We start from the raw sequence: 22357 nt of genomic DNA, 5'->3' as shown, positions 1-22357 counted from the left end.
GCTGAGACAGGAGAATCTCTTGAACCCAGGAGGTGGAGGTTGCAGTGAGCTGAGATTGCACCACTGCACTCCAGCCTGAGCGACAAAGTGAGACTCTCAAAAATAAAAACCCCCAACAACTTTAAATAGGTACACATATGTAACACATGCTAGCCTGCCCTTTGGGCTCTTTTCACTGTGTCCTGGTGTCCCTCCCTGTTCTTCCCTCATCTTTCCCTTTCTCTTCCCACTCCCCTGACCCTCTCATTAAAGGTCTCACCCCCTCCCTCTGCTGATAATCAAGTGCTGAGTCAGGCCAAGAACATAAATCAGGTGCTCTGAATTTCTCCTCCCAGGCTCCCATGCTTTCATTCTGTACCTGAGAAAACCATTTTAACATTTTCTGTTCTAGCCTTTATGTAATTACCATTAATTTCTATGAGCTAATTTAATGTCCTCTTCAGAGTCTATGGCTGGAAAGTAATGAGTAATAATTATCATCTTTGCTACTGTTTTGGCCCATAACATCATAAATACCCATTCTTGGAACTTGCTAAAAGTTACTGAAATTAGTGAGAACCAATTGATATGTCCAGCATAAAGCTGCTCTGCATGACATCTGTATAACTGCTTTGCATGTGTGTATTTTAATTGTTGGTATTGCTTGGTAATCATTTATTCAAGAATTAACAAAATTCAACTCGGGTTTAGATTTTGGTAGAATTTTGGGGAGGGTACAACCGTTCTTTCTTTTTAATTCTACCTCTTCCAAATTTATTAACTTGTTTCTTTAAGTTCAAATGGATACAATCATATGCAGATTCTGGCATGTCTATGCATAGGTACACTTTTTCTCCCCTCACAGTAAGTAAAATTTCAAGTAAAATTTTGTGAGCATAATGGCCTTAACTCCCTATGAAACTTCCCTGTTACACTTTTTTTTTTTTTTTACATTAACTAACGTTAATTATGTGTTTGTTCTAGAACAGTTGTACATCAACCGCTCTTTTGGTTGATTTTTGTGGAACTTTTAACTCTTTGATCTTTTAGAGAATCCAAGTTCATAAAAGACGCAGATGAAGAAAAAGCTTCCTTGCAGAAATCCATCAGTATAACTAGTGCCTTACTCACAGAAAAGGATGCCGAGCTGGAGAAACTGAGAAATGAGGTAGAGTACAACCCAGGGCTCACAGCTTTCACTCCGCCTCCTTTTGTTCAAACTCCGAGCCTAAGCCAAACAACTGTGTTTCAGGTCACAGTGCTCAGGGGAGAAAACGCCTCTGCCAAGTCCTTGCATTCAGTCGTTCAGACTCTAGAGTCTGATAAGGTGAAGCTTGAGCTCAAAGTAAAGAACTTGGAGCTTCAACTGAAAGAAAACAAAAGGCAGCTCAGCAGCTCGTCAGGTAAAGGACGCCTGCCCAGGGCTTCTCCTCCCAAGGAGCCCTTTCTAGTACAGATGCCCTTCGAAGACAGCTCTCATGCTGCTTTGACTCCGACTCTCCTTAGCTCTTCCACCACTTAATGGGCTTTCTTGTGGTCTGTGAATGTTGTCACAAACCTACAATGGTGGCTGCCTGCTGCTATGCAGACTGGGCGGTATTAAAGTACACAACAGTGCAGGAGAAGGAGGTGTTTCCTGTGGTAAAGAAGGGTGGATCGCCACTGTACATTCAGATGAATGTGACCGACATTCTTACTCGGGAGTTGGCCGGCCTGAGCGAGAGCACGTGAAGGGCAGGGCTGGTGTCTGTGAGAGCCCATAGGGTCCCACACAAGGACAGGACCTCATCCACATGTGCTCAAAGTGGTATATTGGGAAGTCCACAGGAAAATGAGTTTTTAACACTGGCCCTTTCACTGCAGTTTAGATTGTGATTAAAAATATACATATATCCTCCCTCCATTTGTTTTATTTTTTTTTTCTCCTCAAATTTAAGGTAATACTGATACTCAGGCAGACGAGGATGAAAGAGCCCAGGAGAGTCAGGTAATGTTCTCACCTTATTGCTTTGCTTGGTTGCTATTTTTCAAAATCATTTAATCTTTTGGTTTATTTTCCTTCTCATTTGATGCCTTTGGTATCAGTTAGTCATTTGAATGGATAATACATTCCTCTGGTCCAAACATTAAACAATTAAAAATTATATACATTAAATGTTCTCCTCCAAACCTTCTGTCTCTTCTGCTCAGTTCCCAATTCCCCAAACAAGAAATTACTGTTATTAGTGTCTTTCCTTTTCAGAGATTTTAAAAAATGTATGTATAAGCCAGCACTAATACAGTCTTCCTTCTCTTTTTTTTTTCTTTTATATAAATGATGGCATACTACATAAACAGTTCTGGACCTAACCTTTTTTATAGCTATGTAATGTTCTATTATGTGGATTTATCATAATTTAGTTCGCTGTTGGTTGACAGTGACCCTTGGGATGTTTCTGGTCCTTTGGGTGTTTTATAAACAATGCTATAAGTAATTATCTTGGGCAGCTATCATTTACATATTAGTATTTCTGCAAGATGAATTCCTAGAAGTAGAATTGCTCTGTTAAAGGGTTTGTTATTTATCTTAATCTTTAAAAGACTGGTTTCTTAAAAACTCAGTCTCTTAGAGCAAACATTAACAAAACAACTTTAGTTTTAAACTAAAAATGGGACCTGGCCAGGAACGGTGGCTCATACCTATAATTCTGGCACTTCGGGTTGCCAAAGTGGGATGATTGCTTGAGCCCAGGAGTTTGAGACCAACCTGGACATCGTAAGACGTCATCTCTCAAAAAACAAAAACAAAAATAAAAGTAGCCTGCAGCCTGGGTGACAAGAGCATTTTTTTAAGAGCCTGGGCCAGGTGTAGTGGCTCACACCTATATTCCCAGCACCCAGCACTTTGGGAGGCTGAGGCAAGAGGACTGTCTGAGGCCAGGAGATTGAGACCAGCCAGAGCAACAATAAATAGCAAGACCCTGTGTCTACAAAAAATAAAATTAGTCGGGCATGGTGGCATGCTCCTGTAGTCCCAGTTACCCCAGAAGCTGAGGCAGGAGGATTGCTTGAGTCCAGAAGGTTGAGGCTGCAGTGAGCCATGATCATGCCACTGCACTTCAGCCTGAGTGACAAAGTGAGAATTCTCTCAGAAAAAAAAAAAAAAAAAAAAAAGGTAGGGTGGAGGTCCTGGGTACAGTAGCTCTCACTTGAAATCCCAGCACTTTGGTAGGCCAAGATAGGCAGATTGCTTGAGCCCAGGAGTTTAAGACCAGCCTGGGCAACATGGGTGCTCCAGCCTGGGTGACAGAGCAAGACCCTGTCTCAAAACAAACAAAAATTTGTAAAAAGGGATTATATAAAGGCAAAGTATTCTGTATTTGTAAATATAATTGTATATAGCAACAAACATCCATCTTTCAATTTTTTTTTTTTTTTTTAAGATGGGGTTTCACCATGTTGGTCAGGCTGGTCTTGAACTCCCGACCTCAGGTGATCTGCCCACCTTGGCCTCCAAAGTGCTTCGATTACAGGCGTGAGCCACCACGCCAGCCCATCTTTTAATTTTGATATATTTTGAACATATTTGATATATGTTCAAAATTCAAAAGTACAAAAGCCACTTTTTATTTTTAAATAAAAGGAAAACTCACCTTGAGGTTTGTTTTAGTTGCCAGACATCTCCTTTGAGGGGCATGCAATGATTCAATGTTGTACAAACTTACAGGGAGTAGCACTGTCCTCTTTTATGTCTACTGGGCTTAATAACTAACAGTGTCTTCTCTCCCCTTTCCTTTCTGCTTTGGTTTGTTTCATCTGCTGCTGACAACACTTTTCTTCCAATCAGCAAATGGTTCGTTTCATGTTTCCTAATTTTTGTACATGCATGTGTGTGTTTGTGTGTATGGTTTCCCACTAATGTCCATTGTTTGGCTTTTTCTTCCTCCTGCAATGGAGCTCTTAACACAAGAATGACTTAGAAAATGCACTTTGGGAAGTGAGGATAGACTCAGTAGGTCTGCCTTCAGAGGTGGCCTCCATGATGCTGGGGATATTCTGTGGAGAAAGACTGGAGTGATTGCTAACTTTGCTTTGTAACTTGCCCCAGCAGGAGAAAAAAAACAAATATTTCTTTAAGAAGTAAAATATGTATGTATATATGTGTGTGTGTATATATGTATATATATTTTTAATATTATAAAGTGGGATTTTTCAATTCAGAGAAATGAGACCTTTTTATTATTTGTAGAAGAAGAAATAAATTTTTTGTTTTTAAGTTAAAGTGCCCTTAGTTTGAAAGGAAATGTTCAGGACAAGAGCAGTCCCTCCTGTTGGCCACCTTGTCCCCCCCGCCCCAGGGCTCGGCACAGGTGCTCTTCCTCTGGGTGGCACCTGAACGCTGCCCTGTTGGCGTGCCAGGCTGTTTGTCCTCGGTTTGGAGAAAGCTTTAGCCTTCTCCATTTTCCCTGAGGACATGTTTACTTATCGCTCCACCATTACCAGTCAGCTGATAAAGGACAGTCTGAAGGAAATTTCCATATGACTTCTTCAAATCTACAGAACGGAAAAGTCCTAGATGAATTCTGGAGTTTAATGGAAGAACTAACCTTTTTATGCATTTTGTAAAGGGGTGTGTGTGTGTGTGTGTGTGTGTGTGTGTGTGACTTTTGTAGAATGCAAGATTTTATACACACACACACACACACACACACACACACACACACACACACATATATGTTTTATTTTTTATTTTCTATTTTTTGAGATGGAGCCTTGCTCTGTTGCCCAGGCTGGAGTGCAATGGCCTGATCTTGGCTCACTGCAACCTCTGCCTTCTGGGTTCAAGCAATTCTCCAGCCTCAGCCTCCTTAGTAGCTGGGACTACAGGCATGCATCACTACACCCAGCTAATTTTTGTTTTTTGTTTTTTTTTTTGTATTTTTACTAGAGACAGCATTTCACTATATTGGCCAGGTTGGTCTCAAACTCCTGACCTTAGGTGATCCGCACACCTCCGCCTCCCAAAGTGCTGGGGTTACAGGTGTGAGCTACTGTGCCCAGCCAATATTTTTTATGTGGTAGAATGAAAACAAACGTGTGCCCATATATTCAGAAATGTAAGATTATGACTTTTGGAGAATGCAAGATTTTTTTTCCAATAAAAAATTTTTCTTATACTTTTTCAAGAATCAATAGCACTGCACCAACCCACAGATTTATATGTTTAAGAATAATTTCAGTGGGGTGCGGTGGCTCATGCCTGTAAATCCCAATACTTTGGGAGGTGGGCAGATCACGAGGTCAGGAGTTCGAGACCAGCCTGGCCAATATGGTGAAACCCCATCTCTACTAAAAATACAAAAAATTAGCTGGGCATGGTGGCATGCGCCTGTAGTCCCAGCTACAAAGGAAGCTGATGCAGGAGAATCGTTTGAACCCAGGAGGCGGAGGTTGCAGTGAGCCAAGATCCTGCCACTGCATTCCAGCCTGGGTGACACAGTGAGAAGAAAAAAAAAGAGTGATTTCATTTGCCTCAAAAACAAATGAAGTGTATCCATTTATACCTAGAAATATTCAATGAAGTGTACTTTAAATGTTTTTTTAAAGATAAAAGAGCATCTACTCAGTAAGGAACATTTGAAGAATACTGAAAGGTGTGAGGGGTTAAAAGAAACTGCCATAACCTCACCACCTAGACATGACTTCATTTAAGTTCAGCTCTTTACTCACACAATCTCAGCATTCCTGTCCTCAGGGAGAGTGAAAAGTATGGGTTCCTAATAGCCACTGTTGGCCTCTTCGGCACACTTTGCTGCCGTAGCTTAAAGGCATATACTTCATGACTTGTTGATGCTCCAGCTTATATATATATTCTTGTCATTTTACACATCTCACTTCTTTTTTTTTAACAGATTGATTTCCTAAATTCGGTAATAGTGGACCTTCAAAGGAAAAATCAAGACCTCAAGATGAAGGTGGAGATGATGTCAGAAGCAGCCCTGAATGGGAACGGGGATGACTTGAACAACTATGACAGGTATTTCATAGGAAGACATACGGATTGCTGTAATCCCAGCACTTTGGGAGGCTGAGGTGGGTGGATCACTTGAGGTCAGGAGTTCAAGACCAGTCTGGCCAACATGGTGAAACCCCATCTCTACTAAAAATACAAAAGTCAGCCAGATGTGGTGACACAGGCCTCTTTTTTTTAAATTAAAAATTTTTTTTTTTTTTTTTTTTTTTTTGAGACGGAGTTTCGCTCTTGTTACCCAGGCTGGAGTACAATGGCGCGATCTCGGCTCACCGCAACCTCCGCCTCCTGGGTTCAGGCAATTCTCCTGCCTCAGCCTCCTGAGTAGCGGGGATTACAGGCACGTGCCACCATGCCCAGCTAATTTTTTGTATTTTTAGTAGAGACGGGGTTTCACCATGTTGACCAGGATGGTCTCGATCTCTTTTTTTTTTTTTTTTGAGACGGAGTTTCACTCATGTTACCCAGGTTGGAGTGCAATGGCGCGATCTCAGCTCACTGCAACCTCCGCCTCCTGTGTTCAGGCAATTCTCCTGCCTCAGCCTCCTGAGTAGCTGGGATTACAGGCACGCACCACCATGCCCAGCTAATTTTTTGTAGTTTTAGTAGAGACGGGGTTTCACCATGTTGACCACGATGGTCTCGATCTCTTGACCTCACGATCCACCCGCCTCGGCCTCCCAAAGTGCTGGGATTACAGGCTTGAGCCACCACGCCCGGCCCAAAAAAAAATTTTTTTTTTTAAAGACGGGGTTTCACTATGTTGGTCAGGCTGGTCTTGAACTCCCAACCTCAGGTGATCCGCCCGCCTTGGCCTCCAAAGTGCTTGGATTACAGGCATGAGCCACCACGCCCGGCCTAGACACATGCCTCTTAATCCCAGCTCCTTAGGAAGCCGAGGCAGGAGAAGTGCTTGAATGTGGGAGGCGGAGGTTGCAATGAGCTGAGATTGCGCCATTGTACTCAAGCCTGGGTGACACAGCAAGACCCTGTCTCAAAAAAAAGCTATACAGATTGGAACCTTAGTTTCATCAAAATAAATGTATGTTTTTAAAGTGAGGTTCTCTAGTGGATTGTAAAAAGACACAACAAAAAAAAACACAATTGTTTTGTAGTTCCTTTGCCATAAATAGATTTTTGTAAATCTGGCAAGCAAGAGGAGACTACAAATGGTTTAACATGAAAATTTTAAATGTGAGGCTGTCACGGTGGCTTACGCCTGTAATCCCAGCACTTTGGGAGGCCAAGGTGGACAGATCACCTGAGGTCAGGAGTTTGAGACCAACTTGGCCAACCTGGCAAAACCCCATCTCTACTAAAAAAAACAACAAAATTAGCTGGGCATGGTGGAGTGTGTCTGTAATCCCAGCTAGTTGGAAGGCTGAACCCAGGAGGCGGAGGGTGCAGTGAGCTGAGATCGTGCCACCGCACTCCAGTCTGGGCAACAGAGCAACTCCAACTCAAAAAAAAAAACAAAAAAACAAAAAAAAAAAAAAAAACCTTTTTTTTTTTTTTTTTTTTTTGAGACGGAGTTTCGCTCTTGTTACCCAGGCTGGAGTGCAATGGCGTGATCTTGGCTCACCGCAACCTCCACCTCCTGGGTTCAGACAATTCTCCTGCCTCAGCCTCCTGAGTAACTGGGACTACAGGCACGTACTACCATGCCCAGCTGATTTTTTGTATTTTTAGTAGAGACGGGGTTTCACCATGTTGACCAGGATGGTCTCGATCTCTTGACCTCGTGATCCACCCGCCTCGGCCTCCCAAAGTGCTGGGATTACAGGCTTGAGCCACCGCGCCCGGCCAAAAAAACCTTTAAATGTGGAATAATGTACTACTTACACTGGATGCTCACAGACTTGGCCATAATTAGTTCTTGCTTAATTTTTAAATTCTTTGCAAGCGTTCTTGTCTCTTCAGTTTCTTCTGATAAATTTTCTGATTTCACACATTAACATTTATAGTGATGATCAGGAGAAACAGTCCAAGAAGAAACCTCGCCTCTTCTGTGACATTTGTGACTGCTTTGATCTCCACGACACAGAGGACTGTCCTACCCAGGCACAGATGTCAGAGGACCCTCCCCATTCCACACACCATGGCAGTCGGAGTGAGGAACGGCCATACTGTGAAATCTGTGAGATGTTTGGACACTGGGCCACCAACTGCAATGATGATGAGACCTTCTGATGAAGCCTCAAGTGGAGAAGTGGGCTTTCTCAGATGCACTCGCATTGACACAACGTAACACCAGCATTGTGTGTGCAGACTTCGGGAGAACTCATGTTATTTTTTACCCCATCAACAAATCTAGGAAAATATTTTGATCTTCAACAAATTGCCCTTTAGTCTCCCCTTATGAGTTAGAATAATAAATATTTAGTAGGTGAAATTTCACCTCAGATTTTGTTTTCTTGGTATTTAAGTTTGAAGACATTGCACCAGATGCCATTACATTTATTGTCCCTAGACCTCATAGGAAAATCCCTACCCTTACGATACCTTATTTAAGTAACTTTAAATTATGCCGTTACTTTTCATATTTGCACTAAAATATTTCCAGGCTGCATTTGTATATTTAGATTTTTTTGGTTAAGCTTTGACACTGGAATGAGTTGAAAAAATGTGCCAATTTGCATTTTCATCTACTCATTTAAAGTATTTTATTCTTATTCAAAGAAATATCTGAGCTCTTTGCACTACCTGTTATCAGTAGTGCCTTTATTTCAGGCCTGATAATACTTCGGTGTGATTATAAAATCTTGAAGCAGGTAAAGAGAGGGAAAACCCCCAAACTGCTGTGGGGACATTTTATAATCTATATGCTGCACCCACTTACTCTACTGTGGTGTTTGGTTCATTAGTTTTGCATAATTTCGGCTTCTATATATTATATGTATATATTTTTTAAAAATCTCTATTTTGGGAAAAAACATACACAATGTGTCTTTCTTTTTGGATATTTACCTTTATGAAAAAGGAAACACTTAAAATGATCATTAGGACATGACAGACTAGGCCAGAAATAACATCACGTGGCTTTGCAACTATTTTCATTTGTTTTCCTTTTATTTCTTTACTATATTTAAATAACTGGAGGAATTTTCTCCAATTTTTTTTTTCTTTCTCTAGCAGGTATCCCCAGCAGTCAGTTAACAATAGCCACTATAAAACACCTAAATTAACCAATCTACAATCTTCTTTTACAAGTTTTTTTTACTGCTTTTAGATGAATGTACGATGAGAAATTCAACATTAATAATTTTGGATTTTCTTATCACAAAAAAGAAAATGAAGGACCTCAAAGCACCAGAACAGTTTATCAACCAGTTTGAATCTATTTATCTTCATTTGAATGTCTTCTAGCATATGTAAAAAGTAATAAAATGTATCTTCCATGCTACATGTACAATAAGAACTTCTATAATTGTATATATGCCTTTGATGTATTTTCCCCTCAAGATTATCAACTGTGTGTTTGACAGTGAATATTAAATCTGTTATGAGTTGAAATTTTTGATTATAAATGTAATACAAATTCTTTCACAAACAGAAAACATGTAAAGCAGTATTAAAATCTGGCCAAACAAGTGTTCTGTATCTACTTTAATAAATGCTTATTCTTTTTTGTTTTGTTGGTTTTATTTTGTTTTAGACAGGGTCTCTGTCATCGAGGCTGGAATACAGTGGCACAAACATAGGTTGCTGCAGCCTCCAACTCCTTGGCTCAAGCAGTCCTCTCACCTCAGCCTCCAAAGTAGCTACGACTACAGGCAAGTGCCACCACACCTGGCTAATTTTTTAATTTTTTGTATAGAGTGAGTCTCCCTATGTTGCCAGAGCTGGTTTTGAACTCCTGAGCTCAAGGCCGGGCGTAGTGGCTCATGCCTGTAATCCAAGCACTTTGGAGGCCAAGGCGGGTGGATCACCTGAGGTCGGGAGTTAAAGACCAGCCTGACCAACATGGTGAAACCCTGTCTTAAAAAGAAAAAAAAAGGCCGGGCACGGTGGCTTACGCCTGTAATCCCAGTACTTTGGGAGGCCGAGGCGGGTGGATCACGAGGTCAAGAGATTGAGACCATCCTGGTCAACATGGTGAAACCCCGTCTCTACTAAAAATACAAAAAATCAGCTGGGCATGGTGGCGCATGCCTGTAATCCCAGTTACTCAGGAGGCTGAGGCAGGAGAATTGCCTGAACCCAGGACGTGGAGGTTGTGGTGAGCCGAGATCGCGCCATTGCACTCCAGCCTGGGTAACGAGTGAAACTCCGTCTCAAAAAAAAAAAAAAAAAAAAAAATAGCCAAGCATGGTGACACAAATTTGTAGTCCCAGCTGCTGAGGAAGTTGAGGCAGGAGGATTGCTTGAGCCCAGGAGATAGAGGCTGCAGTGAGCAATGATTGTGCCACTGCACTCCTAGGCAACAGAGTAAGACACAGTCTCTTAAAAATTTTTGTGGTATGTCTTTCTGTTCTTCTTAAAGTGTTTCGTGAGATATTTAGCATAATGTATCTATGGTTATCCATTACTATATCACGCTGCATTACCTGACAAAAAAATAAATGTGTCATCATATGGTGCCAACTGTCTATTCATCCATGAAGTCTTAGAAACTGAAAAGTCAATATGACATTTACAAAAATTATTACTGAACCAACTGAGTGCTAGGCCTTTGAACATGCTTTTCTTGTTTTGAGGCAAGGTCTCACTGTCACTCAGGTTGGAGTGCAGTTGTACAATCTCGGCTCACTGCAACCTCTGCCTCCAATGCTCAAGTGATCCTTCCACCTCACCCTCCTGAATGGCTGGGACCACAGGCGCATGCCACCACGCCTGGCTAATTTTATTGTTTTATTTTCTTTGAAACAGGGTTTCACTCTGTCGCCAGGGTGGAGTGCAGTGCTGCCATCTTGGTTCACTCCAACCTCTGCCTCGCAGGTTCAAGCAATTCTCCTGCCTCAGCCTCCCAAGTAGCTAAGACTACAGGCGTGTGCCACCACACCCAGCTAATTTTTGTATTTTTAGTAGAGATGGGGGTTTCACCATGTTGGCCAGATTAGTCTCAAACTCTGACCTTAGGTGATCTGTCCACCTCAGCTTCCCAAAGTGCTGGGATTACAGGCATATGCCGCCATACTAGCTAATTTTTGTATATTTGGTAGAAACGGGGTTTTGCTTCGTTGACCAGGCTCAAACCCCTGAGTTCAAGCGATCTGCCCATGATGGCCTCCCAAAGTGCTGGGATTAGAGGCGTGAGCCACCATACCTCACCTAACATCCATTTCATGAATACAGATTCCCTCACAGGTAGGTATTTCCAAAGCAGTTACTCCTTGAATATTACTTCTAGGCCAGGTGCCGTGGCTCACGCCTGTAATCCCAGCACTTTGGGAGACCGAGGCGGGTGGATCATGAGGTCAAGGGATCGAGACCATCCTGGCCAACATGGTGAAACTCTGTCTCTACTAAAAATACAGAAAAATTAGCTGGGCGTGGTGGCACGTGCCTGTGGTCCCGGCTACTTGGGAGGCTGAGGTGGAAGAATCGCTCGAACCCAGGAGGCAGAGGTTGCAGTGAGCCGAGATTGCACCGCTGCACTCCAGCCTGGCGACAGAGCAAGACTCTGTCTAAAAAAAAAGAATATTACTTCTACCTAAATAATATGCTAATACACAGTAGTTCTCAACTTTGGTACTGACCTTAGGTGACTAAAAGACTCTAAACAAGTCTGCAGTATTTGTAGGGGAACTATAGTAGTTCAGCAATGTCTCTCCTGGTCTATAAAAGCACCTGCTGTTACTTAACCATTTTCTAGCATCCTGCTTCTGCTTAGGGATAGTTTACCATCCTCCTCTTAGGTTCTACACTCATGCATGTTTGAGATTTCACTAACCTGGGGCATTTCACTTCTTACAGTAAGTTATACCCTCATTTAACAGCTCATAACATGACCTGCTGAACACAACATTTATTCCCACAGGTGTTAAAATGATGCATTCTCTTGGCTATGAGTCTGTAAATAGAAAAAAAAAATGCATTATCAGCCAGGAGCAGTAGAGCTATCTGTAGTCCCAGTTACTCCAGAGGCTGAGGCCATATGATAGCTGGAACCCAAGAGTTTGAGCCCAGCCTGGGCAACATAGGAAAACCCCATCTCTAATTATTATTTTTTAAATTCTCAGTTGAGGCTGGAGAACCACCTTGAAAACCAGGTTGAGAACTAACGCATGGAAGCGTTTCCATGTGTGTTAAAGTGTTAAAACAGAAATGTCCTTGTTGGAATAAGATTGAGAACAGAAGTTCTGGTTGAGTGGCTGCTTTTCTGCACCATCCACAAATACCACTTTTTGCTTGTTCAGACTCTGTGGTAAGCGCTTCATAACGTAAAGTGTATAGAAGATGCTGAAGGAAGCTATGCATTCGAAGAAGAAAAATTTCATCTTTGAGCAGATCCCCAAAGCCCATTTCCACCCCAAAGCATCTAAAAGCGTATGTCCTACTAATAGAAGCTTATTGAGCAATTAAGTTCCAGGCACCAGCTAAGCTTCTCACGTGGACTACGTGATGTAATTCATACCTTCTTTGATCCTCACTACAACTCACAGGTAACATGGAATTTTACTGAGGCAAGTGATGGGACCCGGATTTCAGAAGCAATACTATTTGTGTGAAATGCCACATCGCTGTAAAAGTCTGTTAGGAAGGGATTACAAAAAAAGAGTCCACTCAAAATTCCCTCGATCCCTATATTCATACATTTTAGCTCACAAATCAAAACAGTCTTCATTAGTGCAAAGCTAAGAACCTTGTGACTACTATAATTTAAAAGATTTGAGCAGTGGGTGGCGGCGCGCACCTGTGGTCCCAGCTATTCCGGCGCCTGAGGTGGGAGGGTCACTTGAGCCAGAGAGGTGGAGGCTGCAGTGAGCTATGATTACGTCACTGCACTCCAGCCTTTCTCAAAAAAATGTCTTTTTCTATCCAAGTTTAGCCTTAAGATATCATTTTACAGCAAGCACCTTTGCTGAAAATAAAAATTCGCGATTTTTAAAAGAGACTAGAGAGTGTCCGTTTTTTTTGATATGAAGTCTGCCCAGGCTGGTCTCGAACTCCCGGCCTCAAGCGATTACTCCTACCTCGGCTTCTTAAAGTGTTAGGGATTACAGGCGTGAGCCACCGCGCCCAGGCTGAGTCCACATCTTTAAAATCGCTTTTCAGCGCCAGACGACTCCTGGAGTGAGGCAGGGTCTGAAACGCGCCTTGAGTCTTAGCGGAGTCTGAACAGCTACCGGGGTAGAAAAAGCGGTGGACACTAGGGCCACACGAGATAGAAGCCGAACCCGGCGATCCCAGTTTCCGGGTTGGCGTGCGCAGCCGCACAGGTCACGTGGACGCGTTGTCACGTGACTGCGTCCATGGCCCTCCCGTTGGAACCAGTGGCCGTGGTGGACACTGTGGGGTAGGGGCTGTTGGGGCAAGATGGCGGCGCACCTATCTTACGGGCGAGTGAACCTGAACGTGCTGCGCGAGGCGGTGCGTCGCGAGCTTCGCGAGTTCCTGGACAAGTGCGCGGGAAGCAAGGTGAGGGGCGGGAGGCAGCAACACCGCCCTCGCCTCCCCTGATCCGGCCTGCCTTAATCCGTTCTCTGACCGCCTGAGATCGCGGTGTACGAGGTCCCAGGGGTTTTCCAGGAGGCGAACCTCAAGGCCTTTCTACCCGCACCCCTGTGCAGGCGTTAACGATGAAGTGGGGGGGCCCTGGGCGAACAGCCTGGAGCCGGAGTGGCTTCCAGATTGTTTTGTGAGAGCAGAGTAAGCCACCGTGATATCCTGGCTCCTGATAAGCCGGTTTACGTCAGGTGCCTCTTCTGCTGCCTGCCGAGGCGCGGGACGGGTGGGCGGCCCAAGAATGTGGATGGTCAAGTGTCCATTCATTACAGGGATCATACGTGTCAGTACAAATCGTACGTTAGAAAGTCTCTTGAAACACCAACACCTTACAACCTGCTGTTCATGCCTGTTGGGAGAGAAGTTGTAATCATTTGGGCTTTTAAACCGGCCTCCTAAAATAGTATTACTTCTCTAGTAGCACCCTTTTCACAAGGGAGTCAGGAACTAGATAAGAGATTTTATAGAATTTTTTTTTTTTTTTGAGACAGAGTCTTGTTCTGTCCGCCAGGCGCCAGGCTGGAGTGCAGTGGCGCAATCTTGGCTCACTGCAACCTCCGCCTCCTGGGTTCAAGCAATTCTCCTGCCTCAGCCTCCCTAGTAGCTGGGACTACAGGTGCACGCCACCACGCCCAGCTAATTTTTGTATTTTTTAGTAGAGACGGGATTTCACCACGTTGGCCAGGATGGTCTCGATCTCTTGACTTCCTGATCCGGCCGCCTTGGCCTCCCAAAGTGCTGGGATTACAGGCGTGAGCCACCGGACCCGGCCAGGATTCCTTTTAAATGATATCACTTCTTCCTTATCCCCTTAGGGTTAATCAGTCACCCTAAGTAACTGACAGTACAACTGTGAAAGGTCCAACTGGGGAGCCTCATTTTTGGAGAGAGCAGAACCCCAAGAAGTAGAGAGGGTGCTAGCAGCCTTTGAGAGAAGAAAGCAGGCTAAATCATAGGGGTCCAGTTTCAGTTCAGCAAAGGATGCTGAAATCTGAATAAACTCATGGATTGTATCAATGTCAATATCCTGGTTGTAATATGCTACCCCTGGAGGAAACTGAGCAAAGAGTACAGGGGCTCGCTCTGTATTATTTCTTTTAACTAAATGTTAATGTACAATTATTTAAATAAATATTTCAATTTAAGAAAAAGAAATGATACTGGAGTTTAGTAGTAGAAATACTCATAGGGGCCCACAGCAATGACTCGGGGTGTCAAAAAGTTTTAGGTTGGAGTCCTTTCTCCCTTACACACTGTGTAGTTCAAGATCTCTATATGGCCTCGGAAAGTACTTAAACTTAATGAGCTTTTAAGAATTTTCTCTTTTGGCCTGGCATGGTGGAAGAGGAAGTGCAGTGTAATCACAGCACTTTGGGAGGCCATGGCAGGCAGATAGATCGCTTGAGCCCAGAGTTGGAAACCAGCCTGGGCAACACGGCAAAATCTCATCTCTACTAAAAAAAAAATTAGCCTGCTGTGATGGCACACACCTGTAGTCCCAGCTACTCTCACCTAAGCCTGGGAAAGCGAGGCTGCAGTGAGCGGTGATTCTACCACTGCCCCTGTCTCAAAAAAAAAAAATCCTCTTTTGTCAAAATAAGATTTGTAATACCTATATCATAGGTTTTAATTTTGTATAACTGACAATTTCCATATGGCTCGATCTAATAATACTATAACACAGATATCCAGCCAACTAAAGTTCCTTCTTTCTGTTCAGGACAGTGATTAACTTGTAACTGTCTCAGGACCAACAGTAGCATTGCTTTCCCTGGGTGCTATTTTTCTTTTTTTTTTTTTTTTTTGAGATGGAGTTTCACTCATGTTACCCAGGCTGGAGTGCAATGGCGCAATCTCGGCTCACCGCAACCTCCACCTCCTGGGTTCAGGCAATTCTTCTGCCTCAGCCTCCTGAGTAGCTGGGATTACAGGCACGCGCCACCATGCCCAGCTAATGTTTTGTATTTTTTTTTAGTAGAGACGGGGTTTCACCATGTTGACCAGGATGGTCTTGATCTCTTGACCTCGTGATCCACCCACCTCGGCCTCCCAAAGTGCTGGGATTACAGGCTTGAGCCACCGCGCCCGGCCGCTATTTTTCTTTAGATTAAGGATATGAATGTGTTCGGAGCTCGTTTGTTTTTATTTGGCTGCGCTCAGTGGCACACATCTGTAATCCCAGCACTTTGGAAGGCCGAGGTGTGCGGATCACCTGAGGTCAGGAGTTAGAGACCAGCCTGGCCAACACAGTGAAACCCCGTCTCTACTAAAAGCACAAAAATTGGCCAGACATGGTGCTGCATGCCTGTAATCCCAGCTACTCAGAAGGCTGAGATAGGAGAATCACTTGAACCCTGGAGGCAGAGGTTGCAATGTGCCAATATCACACCATTGCACCCTAGTCTGGGTGACAGAGCAAGATTCCATCTCAAAAACAAAACAACAACAAAAAACTCCAAAATGTTTAATTTCTTTTTTCTCCTTTATTATTATTTTTAAAATCTTATAACACAAGGAGTAAATTTTTTAATCCCCAGAGTTTGAAGCAAATAATCCTTCTATTTGTGATAGGCTATTTTCTATTGATGCTGTTGAAATTCCTAATATTAACTATAATAAGAGAATGTTTCTCCCTTCTTACAGGCAATAGTTTGGGATGAATACCTAACTGGACCCTTTGGCCTGATTGCGCAGTATTCGCTATTGAAGGTAAATGAGCTATTTGGGTTTTGTTAGGGGAATAATAATTCTGTACTTCAGCAGTTATGATAGGATTTTATATTTCTTCCTTAATCATTGCTTTGCAAAGCTGTTTGGTCTTTATAAACACTGATACTAGTGCCCGATTAACATGTTACATTCATTGGCCAGTGGTTCTGTACTGATCCTAGCATTATATTATGTGACCATTACCTGATGTTTTTGAGAGTTCATTATGTAAGAGTCATTTGGATGCTGCTGCAATAACAGTGGCTTTAGGGCCGGGCGTGGTGGCTCACACCTGTAATCCCAGCACTTTGGGAGGCCGAGGCAGGTGGATTGCTTAAGGTCAGGATTTCAAGACCAGCCTGGCCAATGTGATGAAACCCCATCTCCACTCAAAATACAAAAATTAGCTGGGTGTGGTGGTGGACACCTGTAATCCCAGCTACTCTGGAGGCTGAGGCAGGAGAATCACTGGAACCTGGGAGGTGGAGGTTGCAGTGAGCCTGCACTCCAGCCAGGGCAACCGAGTGAGACTCCCTCTCAAAAAAACAAAACAAACTAGTTTCTAAGGATTATGTCTGCGAGTCAGGATTCCTGATCCAGAGACAATGGCCCTGATGGGATGGAGCCCGAAGGCGTCATCGAGAGTAACTGGAATGAGATTGTTGACAGCTTTGATGACATGAACCTCTCAGAGTCCCTTCTCCATGGCATCTATGCGTATGGTTTTGAGAAGGCTTCTGCCAACCAGCAGCGAGCCATTCTACCTTGTATCAAGGGTTATGACGTGATCACTCAAGCCCAATCTGGGACTGGGAAAACAGCCACATTTGCCATATCGATTCTTTTTTTTTTTTTTTTTGAGACGGAGTCTCGGTCTTGTTACCCAGGCTGGAGTGCAATGGCGCAATCTCGGCTCACCGCAACCTTCGTCTCCTGGGTTCAGGCAATTCTCCTGCCTCAGCCTCCTGAGTAGCTGGGATTACAGGCACGTGCCACCAGGCCCAGCTAATTTTTTGTATTTTTAGTAGAGACGGGGTTTCACCATGTTGACCAGGATGGTCTCGATCTCTTGACCTCGTGATCCACCCGCCTCGGCCTCCCAAAGTGCTGGGATTACAGGCTTGAGCCACTGCGCCCAGCCTGCCATATCGATTCTGCAGCAGATTGAATTAGATCTAAAGGCCACCCAGGCCTTGGTCCTAGCACCCACTCGAGAATTGGCTCAGCAGATACAGAAGGTGGTCATGGCACTAGGAGACTACATGGGTGCCTCCTGTCACGCCTGTATTGGGGGCACCAATGTTTGTGCTGAGGTGCAGAAACTGCAGATGGAAGCTCCCCACATCATCGTGGGAACCCCTGGCCGTGTGTCCAATATGCTTAACCGGATATACCTGTCTCCCAAATACATCAAAATGTTTGTACTGGACGAAGCTGATGAAATGTTAAGCCGTGGATTCAAGGACCAGATCTATGACATATTCCAAAAGCTCAACAGCAATACCCAGGTAGCTTTGCTGTCAGCTACAATGCCTTCTGATGTGCTTGAGGTGACCAAGAAGTTCATGAGGGACCCATTCAGATTCTTGTCAAGAAGGAAGAGCTGACCTTGGAGGGTATCCACCAATTCTACATCAATGTGGAATGAGAGGAATGGAAGCTGGACACATGGTGTGACTTGTATGAAACCCTGACCATCACCCAGGCAGTCATCTTCATCAACACCCAAAGGAAGGTGGACTGGCTCACTGAGAAGATGCATGCTCGAGATTTCACTGTCTCTGCCATGCATGGAGATATGGACCAAAAGGAATGAGATGTGATCATGAGGGAGTTTCGATCTGGCTCTAGCAGAGTTTTGATTACCACAGACCTGCTGGCCAGAGGCATCGATGTGCAGCAGGTTTCTTTAGTCATCACCTGTGACCTTCCCACCAACAGGGAAAACTATATCCACAGAATTGGTTGAGGTAGACGGTTTGGCCGTAAGGGTGTGGCTGTTAACATGGTGACAGAAGAAGACAAATGGACTCTTTGAGACACAGAGACCTTCTACAACACCTCCATTGAGGAAATGCCCCTCAATGTTGCTGACCTCAACTGAGGGGCTGTCCTGCCACCTAGCCCCAGCCTGAGTTCAGTCTTCAGGGGCTGAGGAGTAGCAGGAGGGGGGAGGGAAGGGAGCCAAGGGATGGACATCTTGTCATTTTTTTTTTTTTTTGAGACGGAGTTTTGCTCTTGTTACCCAGGCTGGAGTGCAATGGTGCGATCTCGGCTCACCGCAACCTCCGCCTCCTGGGTTCAGGCAATTCTCCTGCCTCAGCCTCCTGAGTAGCTGGGACTACAGGCACGCGCCACCATGCCCAGCTAATTTTTTGTAGTTTTAGTAGAGACGGGGTTTCACCATGTTGACCAGGATGGTCTTGATCTCTTGACCTCGTGATCCACCCGCCTCGGCCTCCCAAAGTGCTGGGATTACAGGCTTGAGCCACCGCGCCCGGCCCATTTTGTCATTTTTTTTCTTTGAATAAATGTCACTTTTTGAGGCAAAAGAAGGAAAAAAAATAACAGTGGCTTTATACTGAAACTTTGTTCTTTATATATTTGGCTTTGAGGGAATCTAAATTTCAATATTAAAATATTAATGTACACTTGACTGAGAGTGTTTATGATTTCTGAGTCTGAAAATGATAGGTAAATTTCAGACTTTTTGTTAACCTTTTGTGTATGTGTTTGCCTAGGAACATGAAGTGGAAAAAATGTTCACACTTAAAGGAAGTCGTTTGCCGGCAGCTGATGTCAAGAATGTTATTTTTTTTGTCAGACCCAGGCTAGAGTTGATGGATATAATTGCTGAAAACGTGCTCAGGTATCTCAGAGTTTGTGTTTGATCTAAAAGAATTTGGTCCCTATCATGTTTTTAATGTATGAGCTCCTTCTTATGGAAGACCCTCACTCTTGCCAGTGCAAGGCGGTCTTTTGGAAAACTGAGATAGGCATGGAAGAATATAAAAGAGAAGATGAGGGCTGGGGGAAGGTGGAGATGGTTAATGGGTACAAAAAAAATAGAATGAATCAGACCTACTATTTGACAGCACAACAGGAGGACTATAGTTAATAGTAACTTAATAGGTTTTTTTTTGTATTTTTAGTAGAGACAGGGTTTCACCATGTTGGTCAGGCTGGTCTTGAACTCCTGACCTCATGATCCACCCTCCTCGGCCTCCCAAAGTGCTGGGATTACAGGCGTAAGCCTTTTTTTTTTTTTTGAGATGGAGTTTTGCTCTTGTTTCCCATGTTAGAGTGCAATGGCTCGATCTCAGTTCACTGCAACCTCCATCCCCCCACCCCCGGGTTCAAGCCATTCTCCTGCCTCAGCCTCCTGAGTAGCTGGGATTACAGGTGTGCACTACCATGCGTGGCTAATTTTTTGCATTTTTAGTAGAAATGGGGTTTCACCATGTTAGCCAGGCTGGTCTCGAACACCTGACCTCAGGTGATCTGCCCACCTTGGCCTCCCAAAATGCTGAGATTACAAGTATGAGACATCAGCCCTGGCCTTAATTGCATAGTTTTAAACATAAAGAGTGAGGCTGGGCATGGTGGCTCACACCTGTAATCCCAGCATTTTGGGAGGCCAAGGTGGGTGGATCACTTGAGGTCAGGAGTTCGAGACCAGCCTGGCCAAAGTAGTGAAACCCTATCTGTACTAAAAATACAAAAATTAGCCGGGTGTGGTGTCACGTGCCTGTAATCCCAGCTACTTGTGAGGCTGAGGCACAAGAATCTTTTGAACCTGAGAGGCCGAGGTTGCAGTGAGCCAAGATCCTGCTACTGCACTCCAGCCTGGGCGACAGAGAGAGACTCCATCTCAAAAAAAAAAAAAAGTGTAATTGGATTGTTTGTAACTCAGTAAGTGCTTGAGAGGATGTGCCCCCCCGCATTCTCCATGATGCGCTTATTTCACGTTGCCTGCCTATATCATAACATCTCATAGGCTGGGCGTGGTGGCTCAAGCCTGTAATCCCAGCACTTTGGGAGGCCAAGGTGGGCGGATCACCTGAGATCAGGAGTTTGAGACCAGCCTGGCCAACATGGTGAAACCCCATCTTAATAAAAAAAAAAAAAAAAAATCTCATGGACCCCATAAATGTATACACCTGCTATGTAACCCCCCAAAATTAAATATGTAAAAGAGAGGCTGGGAAACTGGGGAAGTCGTTCTCAGCAGTTTGAGAGAAGGATCGTCTTCTAACCCCATTCTTTAAGGATAGCCAGAAGTTTAAACATGTGTCAGTAAAAACGACCCTGTTTTAAAAAAATAAGCCTCCAGCAGTTATTTTTAAATATACTGCATGTACTTGAATTTCATAAGCAAAAAAAAAGAGCTGATTAAAATTTAATACAGCATCCAGTGTATAGAGGAAGTGCTCCCAGCCCAGTCTGCACTCTGTGGTACAATCGATTGATGCAGCCCCTAAAATCTTAAAAGCATAAGGGCTATTTTTGGAAGTCCACTGTCAATGAGAGTAGGGGTGGGAGTCAAGAGTGATCTTTCATTTTAATTTAAGACTCTTTGTGGCTGAAGACTCTTTTGGTTGAAGAACCATTTGTTCTTAGTGAGGCACAAATACCTATTTCGGTAACCTTCAGAGCTTTAATGCCCTGTAGATAGTTGAAGAGAATACTAAAAAAGTACTAGCCAAAACTCAATGCTGCTTTTCTGTCGGGGAAGAAAGAGAGAGTGGGTGCGGCTGTAACAATTTGGGCCTGAGAGTCAGCTTTTGGTTATTTTTTTGAGACACAGGCTAACTCTGTTGCTCAGGGTGGAGTACAGTGGTGGGATCTCTGCTCACTGCAACCTCTGCCTCGTGTGTTCAAGTGATTCCCCTGCCTTAGCCTCCCGAGTAGCTGGGATTGCAGGCACACACACAACACCACACCCGGCTAATTTTTGTACATTTTATTTATTTATTTATCTTTGAGATGGAGTCTTGATCTCTTGCCCAGGCTGGAGTGCAGTGGCACGGTCTCAGCTCACCACAACCTCCACCTCCCAGATTCAAGCAATTCTCCTGCCTCAACCTCCCGAGTAGCTGAGATTACAGGTGCCCGCAACCACACCCGCCTACTTTTTTGCATTTTTTAGTAGAGATGGGATTTTACCACATTTGGCCAGACTGGTCTCGAACTCCTGACCTCAAGTGATCTGCCCACCTTGTTCTCCCAAAGTGCTGGGATTACAGGTGTGAGCCACTGCGCCCAACCTGAGAGTCATTATTTATATGATTTATCTAGCCAGCTTTATAGTGCCTAGTATGTGCCAGGCAGTAAGGATAAACAAAGCAAAATGGTCCATGACTCTTAGGAGCTCATAAGCTAACCAATGTTGCTTCCTTTGCAGTGAAGATAGACGAGGCCCAGCGAGAGATTTCCACATTCTGTTTGTGCCACGCCGTAGCCTATTGTGCGAACAGCGGTTGAAGGATCTGGGTGTCTTGGGATCCTTTATTCATAGGGAGGAGTACAGCTTAGATCTCATTCCATTCGATGGGGATCTCTTATCCATGGAGTCAGAATGTGCATTCAAAGTAAGTTTGACATTTCCTTAGCATCAGGCATTAGTTTTTGCCCAGTTTATGAGTGTGAAAGTATCACAGTATTGTTTTAATTTGTAATTACTGTTCCATTTTATATGTTTATTGATGTTTAAGATTTTCTCTTCAGCAAATTGTTCATTTTCTTTGCCCTTTTTTTCTTTTTGGGTCATTCTTTGTATATTCTGGATGTTGATCATTATGGGTTATAAAAGCTGCAAGTATCTTCCCAGTCGGACTTGTCTTTTATCTTTGTTTATAGTGTCTTTTATCATGTAGACATTTCCCATTAAAAGTAGTTAAATTTTTAAATAATAGCTTTATTATAACTCACAGTACTGGCTGGGCGCATTGGCTCACGCCTATAATCCCAGCACTTTAGGAGGCTGAGGCG

The 22357-nt window shown here is 43.8% G+C and overlaps 2 protein-coding genes and 1 pseudogene across 21 annotated transcripts in view; all 3 read left to right on the top strand.

Annotated features, from left to right (window-relative positions):
- CLIP1 (CAP-Gly domain containing linker protein 1) overlaps window positions 1–9620 on the top strand; it is a 142685-nt gene extending 133065 nt beyond the window's left edge. For 10 of the 19 annotated variants that reach the window (XM_032242597.1, XM_032242669.1, XM_032242648.1 and 7 more), the window contains 6 exons: window positions 1030–1147; window positions 1232–1382; window positions 1917–1966; window positions 3806–3811; window positions 5871–5995; window positions 7954–9620. In XM_032242597.1, the coding sequence (XP_032098488.1) occupies window positions 1030–1147; window positions 1232–1382; window positions 1917–1966; window positions 3806–3811; window positions 5871–5995; window positions 7954–8179 (676 nt within the window). In that variant the 3' untranslated portion in view covers window positions 8180–9620. The remainder of the gene's footprint in view (window positions 1–1029; window positions 1148–1231; window positions 1383–1916; window positions 1967–3805; window positions 3812–5870; window positions 5996–7953) is intronic. The other 9 variants (XM_032242679.1, XM_032242630.1, XM_032242661.1 and 6 more) reach the window with 6 other exon arrangements.
- Window positions 9621–13360: 3740 nt separating this feature from the next.
- Window positions 13361–22357, top strand: part of VPS33A (VPS33A core subunit of CORVET and HOPS complexes) — a 30987-nt gene continuing 21990 nt past the window's right edge. For both annotated transcript variants that reach the window (XM_032242572.1, XM_032242569.1), the window contains exons 1-4: window positions 13361–13570; window positions 16301–16366; window positions 19108–19235; window positions 21771–21957. In XM_032242572.1, coding sequence (XP_032098463.1) covers window positions 13469–13570; window positions 16301–16366; window positions 19108–19235; window positions 21771–21957 — 483 coding nt within the window. In that variant the 5' untranslated portion in view covers window positions 13361–13468. The remainder of the gene's footprint in view (window positions 13571–16300; window positions 16367–19107; window positions 19236–21770; window positions 21958–22357) is intronic.
- Window positions 16938–18585, top strand: LOC116526290 (annotated as a pseudogene).

This window comes from Sapajus apella, unplaced genomic scaffold, assembly GCF_009761245.1.
Source record: "Sapajus apella isolate SASKATOON/1434 unplaced genomic scaffold, GSC_monkey_1.0 scaffold2, whole genome shotgun sequence".
Classification (NCBI taxonomy): domain Eukaryota; kingdom Metazoa; phylum Chordata; class Mammalia; order Primates; family Cebidae; genus Sapajus; species Sapajus apella.
This window is presented reverse-complemented; position numbering and strand designations above follow the sequence as displayed.